This window comes from Abramis brama (genome assembly GCF_963993115.1).
Source record: "Abramis brama genome assembly, chromosome: 7".
Lineage (NCBI taxonomy): Eukaryota > Metazoa > Chordata > Actinopteri > Cypriniformes > Leuciscidae > Abramis > Abramis brama.
The window spans coordinates 39,238,323-39,260,646 of record NC_139969.1 but is presented as its reverse complement, the minus strand read 5'-3'; the positions used below and the strand labels follow the sequence as shown (position 1 = coordinate 39,260,646).

The 22,324-nt window shown below is 42.0% G+C and overlaps 1 protein-coding gene across 1 annotated transcript; it reads right to left on the bottom strand.

Moving 5' to 3' along the window:
* Positions 1 to 3,409: 3,409 nt before the first annotated feature.
* LOC311087545 (uncharacterized protein) lies at positions 3,410 to 8,258 on the bottom strand (the record flags this gene model as incomplete). Its single annotated transcript, XM_084120870.1, has 3 exons — positions 3,410 to 3,724; positions 7,877 to 7,938; positions 8,126 to 8,258. Coding segments are annotated over 3 exons (510 nt in total), but the record flags the coding sequence as incomplete, so codon positions are not given.
* Between the last annotated feature and the right edge of the window lie 14,066 nt (positions 8,259 to 22,324).

The window sequence follows — 22,324 nt, the reverse complement described above, 5'->3', positions numbered from 1 at the left end:
TTTACCTAACCCAAGTCTCTGAGATCCTGACACCTTGCTCTTCTGGAGACTCCAGTTAGGTTGCAGTTCTGGAAAATGGTGGCGCTGGAGACTAGAGGGTTCCTGATGGTTTCACACTTAATTCTTCACCTTAATTCTTCATTCTTTTGTTAACATGTGTCTTTTCTTCTCCACCTGTTTTTGTCTGACCCTGCTGACCCAATGCGTATTTCACTGTCCAATGGCTGCAATTTCTAGTATTGCATTCTTCTCATGGGCATTTAATAATTTTTGACTTTTCAGTCTGAGTTAAATCTCTTTTTTTGGCTTATTTTATCTGTAAAAGAAAACGTGCCTAATAATTCTGCACACCTGAATATAAGGTGTTTTTCATTTCCAGCCTTCATGAACAATTATATATCACTTATAAATGATTAAATACAAAATTAATTGTAGTTATTATGATTAATGTGGTTTGGAATTGGTAAAATGTGCCTGAAAAAAAAAATATGATCAGAAAATCAACGTGCCTAATAATTTTGCACGCATTGTAGACAGGCTGTCACTCAGTCCAGTTACATTGTTATGCCACTAGGTGGCGGGAAGGGAGGGACAGTCTTTGAGTGAAACTGTTCAATGTAAAAAAATGCGGATTCAGTCAAGATAAAAGTAATGAAACAAGCATAGACAGTATAAGAAGTGGACAGAGCCATCTCATTGGAACTCAATTGAGACAAGTGAAGCCCATTTTTAGCGATTTTTTAGGACTTCCGTTCCTGACGCACAGACTCAAACAGAGCTTGACGACGTAGATGTGACGTGAGCAACCCGTCTGTCTTCTAGTGGCTGTGGTATGAGAAATCTGAATCATTCCCTTCCGAAACTTGCAGAGACGGAGAGTGTGAGTAGGAGGTGTCCATGAGCTAGGAGCAGGATAAACTTTTGCTAGGCATTCTGATTAATTATTTTGTCATTTTGCCTCCACGTCCCCCCGATTGCCCGTGAGCTTCTCCTCCCGTCCATACGGTAATCTCTCTACTGTGCGACAGAGAGTCGCGTGGTTATGACGCAATCGTTAGCCTATTTTTACAAAAACTGCTTCTACGGGGCCATAACATAAGCTACAAGGTAATGGAGCATTTTATACATTGTCGTGTTTCTTTAGAAATAAATAATGGACAAATGGAGTCTTCAAACGCCTCAGATGTAAAGTTATTCTTTAGAGGCCATGCGTTGACTTGAGTTGAGGGTCAGATTTTAACTCACTGCAGTGCTGTTCATAAATTGAACGATCACGCAAAATAACCCTAAAATCATCCTCATTGTAAACTAACTGGACATCAGCTTTTTCATTTAAACACAGACGACAGGAGTAATGTCCACTAAATGATTCTGTGAACCCAAGTATTGAGTGCATCCCCAAGTTGTCTCCAATTACTTGACATATCGTGCCATAAACTCTACTCGTTGATATGGGTAGTTCAATACCATCTGTCTCTAGAATCTTTATGTCACGAATCAATGGTTCCAAGATGGGGTCAAATCCATACTTTTTCACATCTTGCGCATGAAAAAGAGCAAGCTCCATAACGAAATATGTCAACGAAATAATTAGTTCTTTGGTAACACTTTACAATAAGGTTCATTAGTTAACTACATTAGTTAAAGGAGAAGTTCACTTTCAAAAAAACTTTTGCTGATAATTTACTCACCCCCATGTCATCCAAGATGTCCATGTCTTTCTTTCTTCAGTCGCAAAGAAATTAAGGTTTTTGATGAAAACATTCCAGGATTTCCCCCCATGTAATGGATTCTATTGGGACCCAAACGGTAGAAGGTCCAAATGACAGTTTAAGTGCAGCTTCAAAGGGCTTTAAACGATACCAGACGATGAATAAGGGTCTTATCTAGCGAAACGATCGGTCATTTCCAAAATAAATAAAAAAGTTTAAGTTTTATAAGCACAAACGCTCGCCTTGCTCTGTTCTGTGATGCGCGTTCGTGACGTCACGTAATACGCAATTACGTTGAAAAGGTCACGCTTGAAAAATTTCTGTCCTGAAGAAAATGTTCTTTTTGGCTTTTTAATATTAAAACACCCAGGATACGCACACGAAATGGGCATTTTAAACGATAAACTGACACAAATACATTTGAAAATGTGTATATGGTCCTCCTTCCGCACATTTGTAAACGCGTCAAGCGTGACCTTTTCAACGTAATTGCGTATTACGTGACGTCTTCAACGCGCATCACAGAACAGAGCAAGGCGAGCGTTTGTGCTTATAAAACTTAAACTTTTTTATTTATTTTGGAAATGACCGATCGTTTCGCTAGATAAGACCCTTATTCATCGTCTGGTATCGTTTAAAGCCCTTTGAAGCTGCACTTAAACTGTCATTTGGACCTTCTACCGTTTGGGTCCCAATAGAATCCATTACATGGGGGGAAATCCTGGAATGTTTTCATCAAAAACCTTAATTTCTTTGCGACTGAAGAAAGAAAGACATGGACATCTTGGATGACATGGGGATGAGTAAATTATCAGCAAAAGTTTTTTTGAAAGTGAACTTCTCCTTTAACATTAACTAATAATGAACTGCACTTATACAGCATTTGTTCATCTTTGTTAATGTTAATTTCAACATTTACTAATACTTTATTAAAATCTTGTTAACATTAGTTAATGCACTGTGAACTAACATGAACAAACAATGAACAGCTTTATTTTTATTAACTAACATTAACAAACATTAACAAAAACAGTAATAAATGTATTGCTCATTGTTAGTTCATGTTAGTTAATACATTAACTAATGTTTAATAAAGGAACCTTATTGTAAAGTGTTACCAGTTCTTTTAGTTTCAGTGTTAAACATGAAAAAGGGACTCTCAAAATGCCCTCAACTATCTTCGACAGCTGAGCAGGGTTATTAAGAGGAATGACAGAAATCACACAGCTATGCAGTTCCGTGGTGAGGTCCTCAAGGTCTGAAACAACTGATTATACCAAGCTATTGGCTACGCCACTGCACTGTAATTTGGCCACAATTGAGGCATATATATCTGCCATCTCTCTCCTGGAAAAGGTAACATTCTCAATGAGAGCAACTTGGGGATCACTTTCTCCAACAAACAAAGAACCTGGCTGATTATTATAAACATTTTGAGATGACAGTTCACCAGATGACAAATCAAAAGCTGGACAGCCTTCAACAGCATGAAATCTGTTCAAATGCTTTCGAAATCCAGAATATGAGCAAAACTGCCGACTACAGCCACTCTGTGGCCACAATTGAACTTAACTTAATTGAACAATTGAACGAGAACTTTAAAGAAGGATAGAAACTGTGTGTGACTCATAAATGAGCTATCAAAGAGTAGATGTTTGCATGCAAACTTCTGCAGAGAAAACACTTTAATATTTAAACTAATTTAAAAGCTTTGCACGCAGTTTCCTTACTCTGGGAGACTCACTTGAAAGACCAACATCTATGTTGTAAATTGTGGTCTGCAGGAAGGTAAAGAAGTTGACCAGGGCTTCCTTGTAGGACAAGTTGAAGACATAATGAACTTTGAAAAGTTCATCAAAGACACTTAAGGAGCTGGTTCCAGAGCAAGGGATAAGGTGCTTGTCCACAACGACGTAAAAGTGGTCGATCTTGCCCTTGATCCTTCCTGATCCCAGTATAAATGGCTTGTGGCCATCCCTCCCACTGAGATGGCCTTCAATACTGGTGCAGGACTGAAAAGAAAAAATTAAACAAACAGGAAAAAATCTAATTACAATGTGAAATGATAAATGCATTAAACCTAGCACTGGTAACTTTCTCACATTCAAATGAAAAAAAAAAGAAGAAGAATTAAAATCATTAAAAAAACAAACAGCTATATGAAAAACCTTGACCCAATATGTGCCTGACAAAACCAGTTGGTATCATGCTTTTTGTATTATTGTAATGCTGGGGAGGTTGGAATCCTAAAACACATTGAAACGGTGTTAGACCAGTGGCTGTTTTTAACAGTGAATTCTGAGCATACTCTGCCCAGACCAGGAAGTGGCTCCAGTCGTGTTGGTTCTGATGACAGTAAGTGCGTAGAAAACGGATGAGGTCCTGATTGAGGCGTTCTACCTGACCGTTGGCCTGGGGATGATAACCTGAGGTGAGGCTCACATTGATATGTAACTTTGAGCAAAGTTCCCTCCAGACTCGAGAGGTGAACTGAGGTCCACGGTCAGTAACGATGTCCTCGGGAAGTCCGAAAAGGCGGAACACGTGGTTCAAGAGAGCTTCAGCAGTTTGCAGAGCAATCCTCAGTGATTATATCCCACTGCACGGGTGCTACAATAATCATATGGGGAAGAATGGACTCTGGCTTGGAGGGCTCATTAGGACTATCAAACTGACGGGACAGAGCGTCAGCCTTCCCGTTCTTAGATCCCGGTCTGTAAGTGATCTTGAAGTTAAATCTGGAGAAAAATAGAGACCAGCGAGCTTGGCGAGCGTTCAAACGCATGGCGGATCTGATGTACTCCAGATTTTTATGATCTGTGAGGACAGTGAAGGGCTGACGCGCGCCCTCCAACCAGTGTCTCCACTCTTCAAAGGCTGCCTTCATGGCCAGGAGCTCACGGTCACCCACATCATAATTACGTTCAGCCGAATTGAGTTTACGGGAATGGAACGCACAGGGGAACATCTTTGCCGGACTGCCGTGGCGTTGAGAGAGAATCGCACCCACTCCTGTGCTTGAAGCATCCACCTCAACGATAAACTCCCTCTCAGGATCGGGGTGATGAAGGATGGGCGCGGTGGTAAACCGCTCCTTCAACCGTTCAAAAGCCGAGGTGGACTCAGGAGACCATCTGAACCGCTTCCCCCCCTCCTGGAGAAGGGATGTGAGAGGGGCCACGATAATACTGAAATTCCGTATAAATCTGCGGTAGAAGTTCGCAAACCCCAAAAAGCGCTGTAACTCCTTTACTGATGAAGGTTGAGGCCAGTCAATCACCACTCTGACCTTGCTGTCATCCATAAAATCCCCCTCTGCACTGATAATGTAGCCCAGGAAAGCGATTCGGGTCTGATGAAACTTCTGGATCTTGGCATATAGCTGGTTTTCGATTAAGCGCTGGAGAACAGCTCGAACATCCCTGACGTGCACCTCGAGGGTTTCAGAATAGATCAAGATGTCATCGATATAGACTATGACTGTTCGATTGAGAATGTCTCGGAAAATCTCATTGACGAAAGCCTGGAACACGGAGGGACTATTGGACAGTCCGAAAGGCATTACCCGATACTCATAGTGGCCGGAAGTCGTGGAAAAGGCCGTCTTCCACTCGTCACCTTGGCGTATACGGATGAGGTTGTAAGCATTCCGTAAGTCCAGCTTAGTGAAATATCGGGCCGTGCGGAGCATTTCCAGAGCAGCAGGGACTAACGGCAAAGGGTATCGATACTTGACAGTCACTTCATTTAGACCTCGAAAATCAATGCATGGCCGGAGACCACCGTCCTTCTTCTTAACGAAAAAGAATCCAGCAGAAGCCGGGGGGGTAGAGGTGGTGATGAACCCCTTGGCGAGCTGTTCGTCGATGTATGCCTTTATGGATTCAGTTTCGGGTTGAGATAGAAGGTAAACTCTTCCGCGCGGTGGCACAGCCCCAGGGAGGAGTTCAATAGCACAGTCGCCCGCACGATGTGGTGGTAATTGAGAAGCTTCACTCTCACTGAATGCCAGGGCTAAATCATGATAAACTGCAGGTAAGTCTTGAAGATTCGGTTCCATAGCTGTTGCATGATTCGTTTCTGGACTTTGGACAGCGGGTATGCAGTTGTTCTGGCAGAAGTGAGACCACTGGAAAATCCTCCTCTCAGACCAAGAAATTTGTGGGTTGTGACTCTCCAACCAAGGAAATCCTAATATCACTGGATGAAGAGGTAATCTGATTTAAAGTCTTTCCATCATCGCGGCAAGCTAGCTCTCCTTGAAGATCCGAGATGAGACCCTTTCGGTATAAGAGCTTGAGAGGTTCCTCTGCCCAACCAGTCTTTGCAGCAAGCGTCCAAAAAGTGAGAGTGGAATCCGCCGCTGTGGAGTTTCCCTGGCGTAATGAAAGAAGAAGTTCCCCAGGATCCTTTCCATCCCCAGGGTGTTCGAACACCTCTCTGAAGTGAGTAACAAACCTATCATAAGTGAAAGTAGAAAGCCGACCTCCTGACCGCATCGCCGTTGCCCACTCCAACGCTTTTCCAGTGAGAAGCGAGCACACAAAGGAGATGCGACTATCGTCGGTGGTGTGCTCCCGGGACTGGTTAAAATAAATCTCACACTGCATCAGAAAACCTTTACAAGTGATGGGTGATCCATTGAATTTTTCGGGGAGTGACATTTTGGGATTGCTGGAAGAGGTACTCAACAGGCTGTGGATGAGCAGGTGCAGCGAGTGCTTGAGCCTGATCAGCGGCCGCGATCGGCGGGGTGAGTGCCTGCACAGATCTCACCAGTTCCTCAGTGAGATGAGTCAGTTTAACCAGCTGCTCACGATGTGTGATCAACGATGCTTGCGAAGAAACCTCGTTGGCCAGGGGGAGAAAATCTGCTGGATCCTGAGACGGCGAAGTCTTCTGTAATGCTGAAGCTGAGGCGGTTGGATCCATTTGCAGAATTTATTGGCACATGCAATGAAACACAGGTAAGCAGACAGATAATGTGACAGGCAAGAATCAAAGGGAATATCCAGTACTCGTAGTGAAACACAGGCTGAAGTCGGGGCAGGCAGAAAAGGATCACAGAGTCCAAAGTCCAGGCAGAGATCAAAGGTCCAGAGAAACACAGAGAATGATACAGGGAAAACGCTTGGTAATGTCTGCAATGCAAAACAAGACTTCGCAAGGGAACAATGGAAGAGACAGTCCAGATAAAGAGGAGATGATGGAGAACAGGTGGTGGTGATGAGGATAATCAGGGAAACCAGGCAGGGCTGGAGAGTGATAATGGCAAGAGGGAGTGATGGGAAGTGCAGTTCTAATATTCCGGAGAGAGGGAGCGGATGAGACCAGAGGGGGGCGTAGCTGAGCGCTCTGTGACAATTAAAGTGAAAGGATAACCATGAAAGGATAACCATTAAAATAATACCCCCCCCCCCCCCCCCCACCACCACCACAAAATAATAAATATTTGCTGATACACCCTCAGCCAAACCAAGCTATGTGACTGACTTACTTCATTAGAACAAAGAGTTGTACATGGAAATCCTAGAACAAAGAGTGGTACATGCTAATCCGAAAGCTGTAGGTCGAAAGAAAGCAAGTGAATGCACGCAATCGGTTAGAGATTATAAAAGGTACATTTAGACAGTCACATTATGCCAGCGATTTTCAATCCCGGTCCTATGGACCAATGGCTCTGCACATGTTGTATGTCTCCCTTATTCAACAAACCTGTTTCAGACCTTCACCTCATTAGGTAAGAGCTCCATGAACTAAACTAAAGGGTTAGTTCACCCAAAAATTTAAATTCTGTCATTTACACACACACACACTCCACACCTGTGTACATTTCTTTGTACTGCTGAACACAAAGAAAGATATTTTTAAGTCTGTAAACAGACTTTGGGCAGCCATTGACTTGTAGAAAAAAACAAAAACACTAGAGTCAATGGCGGCCCGTTTACAAACTTTCTTCAAAATATATTCCTTTGTGTTCAGCAATACAAAGAAATGTAAACAGGTTTGGAACAACCAGAGGGTGAAATCAGGTCAGAGAGACAAAATGTGCAGAGGGTTCAGTCCCAAGGACCATGAATGAAAACCACTGCATTTGAGGGTTTATAAACCAAATGTTAATTTAAATGTTCACAATGACTTTGCAACAGTACTGTGAGTTTTACCTTATGGAAATGCACAAGTCCGTCAACAGCCTCTGTTGGACTGATCTTAGTCTTCTTCCTCCCTGGAGGAGGAGGCAGGAGATGCAACAGCAGCAGGACAGATGACATGTCACTGTCCCAATCTGAATGAGTAGATGTTTAGGGGGTGGTGGGCGATTTAGGATAAAACAAAAACAAAGATTTAGTGCTCACAATAACAAGAAACCAGAGCAAATATGAAATTATGACATCCTCACAAACCATGCCAACCATTTTCAGATCCTTGTCCACCTTCTGCATTGAGAAGACACCAAATTTCTGCTGTTGAAGTAAGAGACTTGGCTTTGTTGATGATCTTTTGCTTGAATGCCGTCTCCCACCTCTTAAGAAACTTGTTGGATGTTTAATCAGCAAAGTCCTGATTTATCTAATGACAAAACATATTACAAGATTTCTAAGAAGTTACTTGGGACTTGTTCATCCTTTACCACCAAAATGGATAGTGTGTGCATGTTGTTTTGATAGACTAAGAAGAAATCATGAATGTGTATTATTTACTTGAATTCTTTCAAAATCTATCACTATGTCTGAAAGGCATGTATGAGCAAGAGTGATACATCTATGAACGAATGAGTCAAAGTAGCAATTATGTTAAAGAGTAACCTTATAAGATACAACAAATAAATAAAAAGCAGACATATCTATAGCACATTTAAAACAATCTTTGAAATGTAGAATAAACGTTTTATTTAAGAATCCTCTTACATCCAATTATCTTGGGAAGACATCAAGGATGCCAGCTGATCTTTCAGGATTATGTACCAGTTCTTGTCTATGCTTAAAAGTTTATTTCATCTTCTGCATAACTTCAGCTTCATCAGCTGTGTGGACAAGAAAAGAAATTGCCTCTCTGCATGCATCTCCTTCAAGCTGTTGCACATCATCTATCCTCCTTCGTCGACTTGGTCCTCCACTTTCAGTCATCTCTAAGCAAACACGTTTTGGGTTCTTCCTTGACAAAGTTTTAATGCGCCAGGAGATTAACCCTGTTCCCTTTTCCGTATTGTAGAAATGCTCCTGTCAAAAAGACAAGAGAACACTTTTTGTAAAATCTGAACAGTCATTATGTTACATAGATAGATAATAATAGAAACTGCTATTACATGACACAAAAAAGGAGCATATAACTTCATGTCAAACTAGACTATGTTTTAAGTACATCCATACAAAAGATTCTTACATAGCCCTTTGTTGAAAACGGGTGGGGATCCTCTTGCAATGTAAAAAAAATATATGGTTAATGGTAAACTTAACCTTGTTTTCTACATCAATTGACAGCTGTGTGTATTTCTTGCATCTGTGCATTGAAGTCTTACCCATGAATCTCTGTCATGTGACTGACAACAATATTAACAAGCTGACGTCTTGTGCTGTGCTTTAAAGTTTTAGTTATCTGGTATTCTTCAAGCACTTCCTCACCACCAGATTTTTTTTTTTTTCAGTGCATCTTGGACAATCTGATTAAACATGACCACAATACAGGTAAACACATGAAGACTAATAAAATGGCGAAATATAATTATTATAGGGACAAGTTAACCATAAGGAAAAACATGCATACATACCCGTTTTGCCTTTTCAGCGTCTATGTTAAAACTGTTGCTGACCTTTGCTGTTTGATTTTGCACTGCTCTCTCTGTCTCTTCATGGTCAGTTGAAGAGTGTGAAAGAGTATCAGTGCATGTGCTGGGGATTGAGGATCTTGTGAGTGAAAACTCTTGACAGAGAAAAGCAAAACATTTGAATGTTTTCTCTAAAGGCATTGAATCAAACAGGGCTTTGTCGAAATGTTCTTTACTTCTGAAGCAAGAATTTTCCATCACAAAACAAATTAAATGGTTAGTTTAGCAAAAATTAAAATGATGTCATTAATTACTCACCCTCATTACTTCCAAACCCATAAGACCTCCGTTCATCTTTGGAAAGATAGATTAAGATATTTTTGATGAAATCAGAGCTTTCTGAACCATCCATAGCCAGCAACATCTTTGCAACTTTCAAGGCCCAGTGCTTTGCTGCCCTTTACTACGTGGATAGCGTAGTAGAATGACATGGAAGAGAAGAGATTTTTGAATAAAGTCATTATTTTTGTTTTGTTTTTGCCCACTGAAAGTATTCTCATCACTTCATAACATTAAAGTTGAACCACTGGAGTCACATGGACTATTTTAACGATGTATTTACTACCTTTCTGGGCCTTGAAAGTGGTAATTACGTTTCTGCCAAGGAAAGCTCTCGGATTTCATCAAAAATTTCTTCATTTGTGTTCTGAAGATGAACGAAGGTCTTACGGGTTTGGAACGACATGAGGGTGAGTAATTAATGACATTTTCATTTTTGGGTGAACTTACCCTTTAAAACAACAATAAAAATGGTAAAATTAAGGATACACCCTTGTAAGTTCTCATTCTGCTACTGTATATCTAGTTGCAGTTGACACTGTTAACCACCAGATCCTTTTGTCCACCTTTTCATCAATGGATCTCAAAAACTCCAGTTCCCTGTTTTAGATATTAACCCAAACAAATCTGTGACAATATTCAATAAACTGCTAAAAACTCATAAGTGAGCACTTAATTGTATCCTGCTAATGTTGTAGCCTGGACTATTTTAAACAATGTTTGCATTATTAGCACTTCTCATGTTATTGCCGGCTCATGATGAATCCCTTGTTGTATTAGCGTCTGCTAAAGGTAAATATGTTTCTGACCCAAATGCATTTTGTCCCCAGGATAATTACACTGGAGTCCTTGAAAGTATGTCTCAAGTGTTATTATAGACTTACCCTCAGACAAACCAGCAGAAATGTTTTCTTCCGGACATATTACAGTTAGGCATAAATGTGGACTGAATTTGATCATTCATGGAAGATGTCCACATTGGTGTCGGTGTCAAAGACTTGAAGAGCTGCAGTTCTTGCTAACCCAAATTTGCTCTTAACTGAAAAGTAATTTTAACAATAGCATGAAAAAAAATATGAATAAAGTTTCATTAGTTAACATATACTAAGTAATACTTCTACGGCATTTGTTAATGTTAATCTCAACATTTTCTAATACATAATAAAAATCAAAAGTTGTATCTGTTACAGTAACGTTACAGTAATAATGAATGCACTATGAACTATAATGAACAAACAAACAGATCTACTTTTATTAACTAATATTAAAGTTAGTTCATGTTAGTTAACACATTAATGTTAACAAATGAGACCTTATTGTAAAGTGTTAACATACACAAGACCTGTTGACTTGAGTGGGCTTATACCTCAAGCATATTGCTATATGACTTAAGTACATTTCTAAGTAGCAGCACAAGCTTCTTAACTTACCTTCATTGAGAAAATCTTGAAACGTATAATCGCTGAGCAATTTCACAAATTTCTTTACACCTTGATGCTGAACTTTAACCAGCATGATGAAAGCTGTTGGTCAAGAAAAATGCAGATTATGACGTTGTTAATATTTCCAGCAAGCTGCTGTTGTAAGAAGTTCCATTTGTCACCCCACAAATGTTACATTAAAGTAAAATTGCAGCAAATTAATTTGTATCTACTATCATGTAATTGTATACGATTGCAGATGAAGCGTGCACATCAAACGCGTGTCTCATATGATGAGCAAACATTAGTTCAGTCATACGCTGGCAGAAAGTTCAGCAAAACGCTTCTTGCTTGATTTTCTGACAATTTATATCCGATGCCTTTTACCTTACGGGGCTGTTTACACCTGGCCACTTCATGCGTTTTCTCAGATCGGATAGCTATCTGATTTATCAAAACGATTCCATTTACACCTGGTCACTTAAATGTGTTTTTGCGAAACGGATTTAAATCCGATCTTCAATTCCCGCGCTATATGCAGATTTAATGGAGTGCACGTCACAAAAGCAACAGATATGCGCTGCATTTTATTGATCATCAGCTAAAATTTCTAAATCAAAGACCGCAATAAGAGAGAGCAGTAACAGCCCTGGTAAGATCATTTCATTTCTTTACTTTTAATGATGATGACTGTGTGTTAAGCGTCTGCGATTTACTTTCACTTTGATTTGCGATGGTTTGCACGTTGGCTTAATGAATAGATGCTCAGCTGCTCATCTGCGGTGACGCGCGTGTTCCAGTAGCGTCGTCATAACTGGCTATAACATGACGGCTGCGTCCGAAACCGCATACTTCCCTACTATATAGTAGGGAAAAAGCAGTAGGCGAGCGAATAAGTATGTCCGAATCCTTAGTATCCATAAAAGAGTAGGCGAGAATTACCAGAGTGACGTACTAATTATCGCGAGATTCGGGCGTACGTATACTTATAGTGCGTCCGAATATGCCTACTTTCCTACTATATAGTAGGGGAAAACAGTATTTGAAAGGAGTAGTATGTCCGAAACCTCAGTACTCATAAAAGAGTAGGCGAGAAGTTCCCGGATGGCTTACTGTTTCAGCCCAGATTTTCGAGCTCTCGACCGATGGCTACTCTTCTATCCCAGGAGGCCACGCGAGAGGATACGTCATTATCAAACATCGCAGAGATCAGCGACGCGGGTGCTTTCAAATGTGAGTAAACACGGTTCCTTTTGTTAAAATTGCATGTGTTGAACTAATAGAGTAAACTGTTGAATTGTTGAAGGTGTAAAGACGTTACACAGTATAGTATAGTTGTGATTTTGCTGTAAAAACACGTTTTATTATGTATAACGTTAGCTAACAGGGGAGCTCCAGTAAGGACACGTAAGTTATGTCTCTAAAGTGGATTTATATAAACCATATACATCTTAAAGACGCTTATTTTAAATGTCTATTTACATCTGACAGGAAAATCTTCAATAAGTATTGCAGAAGAGCACATCACAACATGAAATAGACATCTGTGATCAATGTGCGCTATTATGTAGAATAAATCTTTAAAGTAATAAACATAAGTTATCTATTTTATTTGTCCATTACTGTTGATAAATTGAGGAACATTTATGTTGGATGAAAAGTTAAAACAACCTCAAAATGTAAATGTAGTGTTGAGCTCATATATCACAGAGGTAATGTGAATCTTGTCTGGATGTTACAGGGACAGATGAACAGATGTGTGTGTTTATCCGGTGGAGAGTGGCTCGTGAAGCTGAATGCTGCCATCAAAGGATTTGAGTGAGTATAGTACAGAAATGAATAACAACAACTATTTAAATCTTAAGTTGTAGTTTATTTAATTATTGTAATTTCAAACAGAGCTATTACAGCACTTTTCTGATTCTTGATTTCTGTGCATTTGCTGCAGATCTTTTGTGGTGGAGCAGGACCTGCAAGGGAAGATGATGGCGGCATTTGTGAAAAAAAGCGTTTTTGTCTTCTAAATAATACTGAAATCAAATGACATTGTGCGGTTAAAATGACTGCTTTTGTGTTATGTTTGTGCATTTTTGTGTGAGCACTGAGGATGAGGAGCCCAAAGCTGAATCCTGGAGATGGTGCCATGGACGAGAGCCTCCATCACTCCACCTGTCCTTACGAGACCCCCAATCACTCCACCTGCCCTTATGAGACCCTCCATCACTCCACCTGCCCTTATTGCCTCAGATTGTGAAGCACAACACATCACGCAACAACCTCAGGCACGAAGGAACGGCTCACCTCTGGTGGTCAGCTGATTCATCAGAATAAAGCTTTGTTTCATGTGTTGAATTGTATATGCATTTGTTTATTGTGTGATGGTGACTTTCATTCATTCTTTTATTAATATTTCTCATTGTTGTCAGTAAATAAAATATAATTATTTAATTAATGCTTTATTTAATTGTTTGAATGAAAATGTAGATATGTTCACTATATACACATCTAGAGAGTATTCATGCATAGCTATGTCATATGACATACATTACATTTTGTTGTATTCAATTATATCATTTTCAGTAAAAAGTAATATAATTAAGTATTGGTCAGCATTTATCGTTGTTGTTATTGTATGTTTTGGGGTGGGATAGCAATGCAATTCATTCTGGGGTAATATTAATTTTTAATAATAATTATACTTACATTTTTCGAGTATAAAATCAACAGTTTTCTCCGAAGGCGAATTTTCGCTCAGCTGCCCTTTGTGCAGACATTACAAACGCTGAGGAAAACCATTCTAGGTAGGGCTGTCGAGTTACTGATGTTATAAGGTGTGTGTGTGTGTATGGGTTTGTATCTATGGTTTGCATACATAATATGAGATTTTTTACACAGGAAAAAAGAACCTACAAGGTTGAATATCTTAATATATATTTTCTTAAATAATTCATTATAATACATTTAAAAAATGCATTTTTTGTTATGTATAGGCCTGAGGGATGAAACGCGAGTTAAATTCAACAGGAAAAAGAGGAAAACTGTAAAGCAGTTAGCCGCTTTTGCTTGTGGATGAAAATGTTTGGATATAAAATAAATAAATTAACAACATATTCAAGAGATGACAATTTTGGGATTCTGTAATAAAAATAAATAATATCGTTAAGGATAAGACGGTGGGTCACATTAGTAGGGTTAAATATAAGAACTTAAATCAACCCTAAATGTATTCACAAAATAAATGGACAGCAGTTTCTTCAAAAAGACCACAAAATGAGCAAGTTTAATCAATATCAAGATATTTACAGATAGATGAATTAAACGTGTCGTTCAAATCTTTTAAGTTGTTCCGCGTGTGATAACGCGTCGTAGGTCACATGATAACGTCAACATGGCAGATGTCCGGTTCGCATTCATACTCAACGAGATCTGGCCATAAAGTACCTACTCTTTTAGCGCTCGTTAAGTAAGTACTTATTGAAATTAAGTACCTACTCATTGAGTATGCGGTTTCGGACGCAGCCGACATATAGCCTATAACACGCTCTCACACGTTTATATTTTAGCATTTTTGGGAGGAGTACAATTTACATATGTGATTTCAACAACCAGATGCATTTACACTTGTCCAGTTTCGTCTGGAATGCGGCCCAGACCACCTCCTGAAGTGGTTTGAGTGATCGGATTCAAATCCGTCTCAAATGCGTTTCGGAGGGCATTTACACCTGGTCTTTTCACGATCGGATAGCTATCCGATCTGAGAAAACGCATGAAGTGGTCAGGTGTAAACAGCCCCGTAGACAAGATTAATCGCTATATACTTGACCATCCAAAGCTGTGCGTTCAAGGTCCACGTAAAAAAAATAAAATAAATAAATAAATAAAATAAATAAAGATTTGCGCGTTACTGCTGTTAAACAGTCAGAGATTATTTGTGGAACAATGCACAGTTATACTAAAATATTGGAGATAAAAATGCATTACAATGCCTTAATTTGGCAGCACAAATAACGTGAGTGTCACGGTTGTGAATTCATTGTTTCCTCTGTGTCTCGTGTCATTGTTGTTTACATGTCTGTGAGTTTGCGTGAGTGGGCGTTGTCCCGCTCACGTGTTTGTTCAGTGCTCCAGCTGCTCGCAATCTTCTCATTCTCCACCTCAGCTGATTCACATTACCGTTCCCTATTTATACTCACTCACCTCTCCATTCCAGTGTCCATCCGTTGTTTGCCTGTTCCTGCTTGCATGTTCGTGTCGTCTTCCGGGTTGTCGTGTCTACAGTGGATCCCTGTTGTTTCACCGCACCCGAGCACAGACCACCGAGCACCTGCACTCTGCACCGAGCACTTGACCATCGAAGTCCCTGTGTGTCCGAGTCTGAGCGTCTTCCCCTGTGTGGACCGTCCGGAGCTGCTGTTTACTCGCGAGATCGCGACCACGCCTTGAGAGGAACCTTCCTTCCTGAATTGTCTTATTCTGTGTTGAAGTTCCAATAAATATATTGTTCACCCGCAATTGCTTCCAGTTTTGTATCATGACAGAACGGATGGACCAAACGATGGGAGCAGCGGGTGATTCATCGGCTTCCTTAGAGGATTTCATTCGAGTGTGCATCGGCCGGATGGATGCACAGGAGCGCAGCCAGGGGGAGACAGGACGCGCCATCCAGACTCTGGTCACACAGGTGTCCGAGCTCACCCAGCGATTCCATCAGCTACAAACCCCCACTGCGCCAGCACCTCCAGCAGCACTTGCAGTTCCCCCCACACCACCCGTGCCTCTCTCCCAGTCGGAACCCAGACTGCCCACGCCTGAATTATACTCTGGTGAGCCGAATTTCTGCCGTCCATTTCTGACACGTTGCAGTATGCATTTCTCATTACAGCCCAGAACTTTCGAAAAGGAGGAGGCGAAAGTAGCCTTCGTGCTGACGCTATTGACTGGGAGAGCGGCGCTTTGGGGAACTGCAGTGTGGGAGAATCGAGACCAGTGCTGCTCCTCGTTCCAAGCCCTCTCGGCGGAGATGAGACGGGTCTTCGATCGAGCCGTCGAGGGGAAGGAGGCTGCCAGGGTCTTGACTGACCTACGTCAAGGAGACCGATCGGTGTCAGATTATTCCATCGAGTTTAAGACCCTGGCGGCCGGGTGTCGCTGGAACGAGGAGGCGCAGTGGGACCATTTCCTGCATGGGCTGGCCGAACGTGTCCAGAGAGAAATCTACGCCCTGGACCTTCCTTCAACGCTCAATGGACTCATAGACCTGGCCCTGAGAGTGGACGCCCGTCTGTCCAGGATAGAGCAGAGAACAGCCACCAACCCAGTTCCGAGTAGGAGTGAGAACCAGCGGTCCAGCGGCCTGGACACGTTCGGCTCCCACGATCCCGAGCCCATGCAGGTGGGGCGAGCTCGGCTTTCCCGGGAGGAGAAAGAAAGGCGGAGATCCCAGGGCCTTTGTCTCTATTGTGGTGGCAACGGACATTATGCCTACAGCTGTCCAGTAAAAGGCCCAGCCCGATAGTAAGTTTGAGGCTACTATCGGGTGGGATCTCCGCAGGTAAGACCTCATCCACTTCCACCATCCTCCCGGTAAGACTGAGATGGTCAACTCTGGATCACCACTGCACTGCACTCATTGACTCTGGGGCAGAAGGTAACTTTTTGGATCATCAGTTTGCACTTCAATTACAGATTCCCCTTCATACACTTTCCCAGAGGATCACAGTCAACGCATTGAACGGACAGACTTTACCCCCCATCTCCTTGGTCACCGAGAAACTTACACTCATCACTTCTGGAAATCATGCTGAAACCATATCATTTTACATCACTGACTCTCAACTCACACCCATAGTTTTAGGACACCCTTGGCTCAGTTTACACAACCCCCGCATCGATTGGAAGAGACGTACCATCTCAGCTTGGAGCACTGAGTGTCACAGTTCGTGTCTTGTGTCTGCTTGTTCTGTTGTTTCTGTTCCTGTGTTACAGGAGGAAGCGGTGGATTTATCAAACGTGCCCGAGGAGTACCGTGACCTGAGTGAAGTGTTCAGTAAGTCTAGAGCTGCTTCTCTCCCTCCGCATCGTCCCTATGACTGTGCTATAGATTTATTGCCAGGTAAGTCTCCGCCTAAGGGCAAGATTTATTCACTTTCAGTTCCTGAGAGAGAGGTTATGGAGAAATATATTTCTGATTCTCTAGCAACCGGGTTCATCCGCCCTTCCTCTTCTCCAGCGGGGGCGGGGTTCTTTTTTGTGGGGAAGAAGGACGGTTCTCTGCGACCTTGCATTGATTACCGAGGGCTGAATAACATCACGGTAAAGAATACTTATCCTTTGCCGTTGATGTCTTCAGCCTTCGAGAGGTTGCAGGGAGCGTCTCTCTTCACTAAATTGGACTTGCGTAATGCTTATCATTTGGTCCGCATCAGGGAGGGGGACGAATGGAAGACTGCTTTTAACACCCCCAGGGGGCATTTTGAATATTTGGTTATGCCTTTTGGGCTTTCCAATAGTCCCGCAGTCTTCCAGGCACTAGTCAATGATGTGTTGCGAGACATGATCGATCAGTTCATATATGTTTACCTGGATGACATATTGATTTTTTCTTCGTCTCTCCAGGAACATGTGCAACACGTACGACTAGTACTTCAGAGGTTGCTAGAGAATGGGCTTTTTGTCAAGGCGGAGAAATGCGTTTTCCATGCACAGTCAGTTCCTTTCCTGGGACACATCGTGTCGTCTGAAGGTATGCTTATGGACCCTGACAAGGTTAAGGCTGTGGTAGAGTGGCCAATCCCAGATTCCCGCAAGGCCCTGCAGCGGTTTCTGGGATTCGCCAACTTCTATCGGTGTTTTATTCGCAATTTCAGCCAACTAGCCGCACCTCTGACCGCCTTGACCTCTCCCAGAACTGCGTTCAGGTGGTCAGACGCAGCTGAGGCTGCGTTTGCCAAACTCAAGAGCCGCTTTGTTTCAGCTCCCATTCTCATAGCCCCTGATGCTTCACGTCAGTTCGTGGTAGAGGTCGATGCGTCGGAGGTGGGGGTAGGTGCAGTGCTTTCACAACGTTCACCTTCAGACGACAGAATGCATCCCTGCGCGTTTTTGTCACATCGATTATCTCCTGCCGAACGAAACTATGACATTGGTAACCGGGAGTTGTTGGCAGTCAAGTTAGCTTTGGAGGAATGGCGTCACTGGTTAGAGGGTTCAGGGGTACCCTTTACAGTCTGGACTGATCACAAGAATTTGGAGTACATTAGAACCGCTAAAAGATTGAACTCCAGGCAGGCTCGGTGGGCACTTTTTTTCGGTCGTTTCGATTTTACACTTTCCTATCGTCCGGGTTCCAAAAACGTCAAACCCGATTCTTTGTCGCGTATTTTTGATCGTCCCGAACACGAAGCTACTCCTGAGCGCATTTTTCCTGAGAACCTGATTATCTCTTCGCTCACATGGGAGGTCGAATCGAAGGTCAAGAGGGCCTTAGAAGGGGTAACGCCTCCGATCCGGTGCCCACCTAACCGCTTATTTGTGCCGGAGGAATTACGATCAGAAGTCGTCCAGTGGGGTCATAGTTCCAGTCTAGCTTGTCATCCAGGGGTGAGTCGTACCATATTTCTAGTTAAGCAGCGATTCTGGTGGCCCCTGATGGCTCGTGATGTTCGCAATTTTGTTTTGGCTTGCTCTAGTTGTGCCATTGGTAAGTCGTCCAATCGACCCCCAGCTGGGTTACTTCAACCGCTGTCGGTGCCTTCGAGACCTTGGTCCCACATCGCTCTAGATTTTATCACCGCCCTCCCACCCTCCCAGGGTAACACGGTAGTTTTGACCGTGGTGGACCGATTCTCGAAGGCAGCCCACTTTATTCCCTTGCCCAAATTACCTTCAGCCAAGGAGACAGCGGTGGCAGTCGTTGATCACGTCTTTCGGTTACATGGCCTCCCGACAGACGTGGTTTCTGACAGGGGACCCCAGTTTGTGTCCAGATTTTGGCGAGAGTTTTGTAAGTTACTGGGGGCGACGGTCAGTCTGTCCTCTGGGTTTCATCCCCAGAGCAATGGCCAAACTGAGAGAGCCAACCAAGATTTGGAAAGATCATTACGATGTTTGGTCTCCAAGAATCCCTCCTCCTGGAGTCAACAACTTTCCATGGTGGAGTACGCCCACAATACGTTACCAGTGTCATCCACGGGCCTATCTCCGTTTAAGTGTAGTGTAGGGTACCAACCACCTGTTTTTCCTAGTGCTGAGTCCGAAGTCGCGGTCTCCTCCGCCCACGCCTTCATCCAGAGGTGTCACCGTACTTGGACGAGGGCCCGTGAGACTCTCCTCCAAGTGCGGGAACGCACCAAGGCCAAGGCCGATCGCCACCGGTCAAGGCCTCCCGTATACGTCGTCGGTTCCAAAGTGTGGCTTTCTACTAAGGACATTCCGCTCCGCTCCGTTTCCAATAAGTTGGCACCCAAATTCATTGGCCCGTTTTCTGTCACTAAGATCGTTAGTCCGGTGACAGTCCGCCTCAATCTTCCTCCAGTGTACAGGAGGATTCATCCCGTTTTCCATGTGTCCAAAATTAAGCCCGTCTTTTTTGCACGCATTAATCCGCCAGCCCCGGTTCCCCCCCCGCCGCGTCTCGTAGATGGGGAACCATCCTATTCGGTTCGTCGTATTCTGGATTCCAGGCGGAGGGGACGCGGATTTCAGTACTTGGTGGATTGGGAAGGTTACGGTCCGGAGGAGAGAAGTTGGGTTCCTGCTCGTGACATCCTGGATCACTCCCTTATCGATGATTACAATCGACAGGTAAGGAGTTCTGGGAATGCCGTGAGGCATTCCTAGGAGAGGGGGTACTGTCACGGTTGTGAATTCATTGTTTCCTCTGTGTCTCGTGTCATTGTTGTTTACATGTCTGTGAGTTTGCGTGAGTGGGCGTTGTCCCGCTCACGTGTTTGTTCAGTGCTCCAGCTGCTCGCAATCTTCTCATTCTCCACCTCAGCTGATTCACATTACCGTTCCCTATTTATACTCACTCACCTCTCCATTCCAGTGTCCATCCGTTGTTTGCCTGTTCCTGCTTGCATGTTCGTGTCGTCTTCCGGGTTGTCGTGTCTACAGTGGATCCCTGTTGTTTCACCGCACCCGAGCACAGACCACCGAGCACCTGCACTCTGCACCGAGCACTTGACCATCGAAGTCCCTGTGTGTCCGAGTCTGAGCGTCTTCCCCTGTGTGGACCGTCCGGAGCTGCTGTTTACTCGCGAGATCGCGACCACGCCTTGAGAGGAACCTTCCTTCCTGAATTGTCTTATTCTGTGTTGAAGTTCCAATAAATATATTGTTCACCCGCAATTGCTTCCAGTTTTGTATCATGACAGTGAGCCCCAAGAAGGGGAATGTGGATGCTACGTTATTTGCGTTAAATTGCAACTCTTACCTTAATTTGCCAGCGAACTAACGTTAGCAAAACGGCCTTGAGATCCAAAAAGTTGTGTAATCTGAAAGGAAATAATGTTAGCACTCAGGCAATGTTGAGAAATGTACAAATGTTATTCTGAATGGTGAAAATGTTAAACTAAACATGAAAATTGGTTAAAAAAAATTAAGTGGTTATAAAATATTATACCTGTTTGAACACTCCTCTCCTCGTGTTCGTCCACCATTAATCAAAAAGGAAGTGATTTGCAGGAACCGGAAATTGGATCAACTCAACTCATCACCAGTGTCAATCATAGACATAATAAATACATAGATGCCCTATTGGCCGCTGGTTTAAAGCTCATATCTGTGGTTTATTTATAAAGCGCCTATTTAAAAATTGTGGGATCCAGGCGATAACCGGGCGCTCAGTGCTCATATACCCCGCCTGGAACAACCTATCCTCGGCTAGTGCTTCTGACGTTTGCCGCTGACTCTGATGTCTCTAGTCTAGTGGTTAAACATGAGATATAATTCATCTTGTGTATCTTTGGTCTCATTAATCTATAATTTGTTCCCTGGCAAATCATTTTGGCTGATGGCAAAGTGAAGTTTCATAACTTTATATATTTAGGCTATTTAACTTTAACGTTGTAGCCTGCTGTATGTTTGACTGAATGTTCGACTGAATCATTTGCTTTATTTCTAGCTTCTTATACCTTTTAGGCTACTTATACTGTTATAATGGCTATTATTGATCAATAAAACTGAAATTTAACAAAAAGAGACAGGGTTGTGTAATTTTATTTTATATAACGTTAGTCTATGTAAGAATATTTTAAAATATATTATTTTATATATACATTCTCTTCACTGTATGTAGGCCTACATAAAATAAAATGACAAATCTATTTTTGTTAAATGTCAGTTTAATGATCAATATTATAATGTTTCATATATTTTTCATATTGTCTGTATTATTCTGCAATTGATATTACATTGTATTTGCTGTTCTTCTTCTTATTATTGCTGTTATTATATTATACCACTTGCAATTATCGGTAACACTTTAGAATACTGTATCTTACTTACTGCATAACTAATAAGGAATTATTGAGGAACTAATAGATAATTATTTATTAACACTTAAGTCACTACTGTTAACTACTAAGGAAGATGTGTTAACTAATTAGTATGTAATAGAATTGTATGATTGTGTTAAGTTTCAGTTAGTTAATCAATAACTAATGAATTATGTCATAACTCTTGAAGAACTATTATTAATTATCTATTAATTAATGTGCAAGAAAAATAACTAAGAAGTAACTACTAATGAACAGTCATACACAGTGGTTACTACAATAAACCGTTTTATTTTAGCAGTGGAGTGGTGGATGAAGTACACAAATCAAGTACTTGAGTAAAAGTACAGATAACCCAATAAAATATTACTCCAGTAAAATGATAAACTATTGGCCTATTCATTTTCAAAATTACCTTAGTAAATGTACAAAGGTAATTACTTGAAAAGTAAAAAGCACTGATCAATGTTTTTTATTTTATTTTCTAGCCAGTTTTAGTCATTCTTCAGCACTAATAAGAAAGATAAGTGCAGACATTTACTAGGCTATATATTGATCTGCAAATAAGCAAACTTTTTATTTAATTAGCAA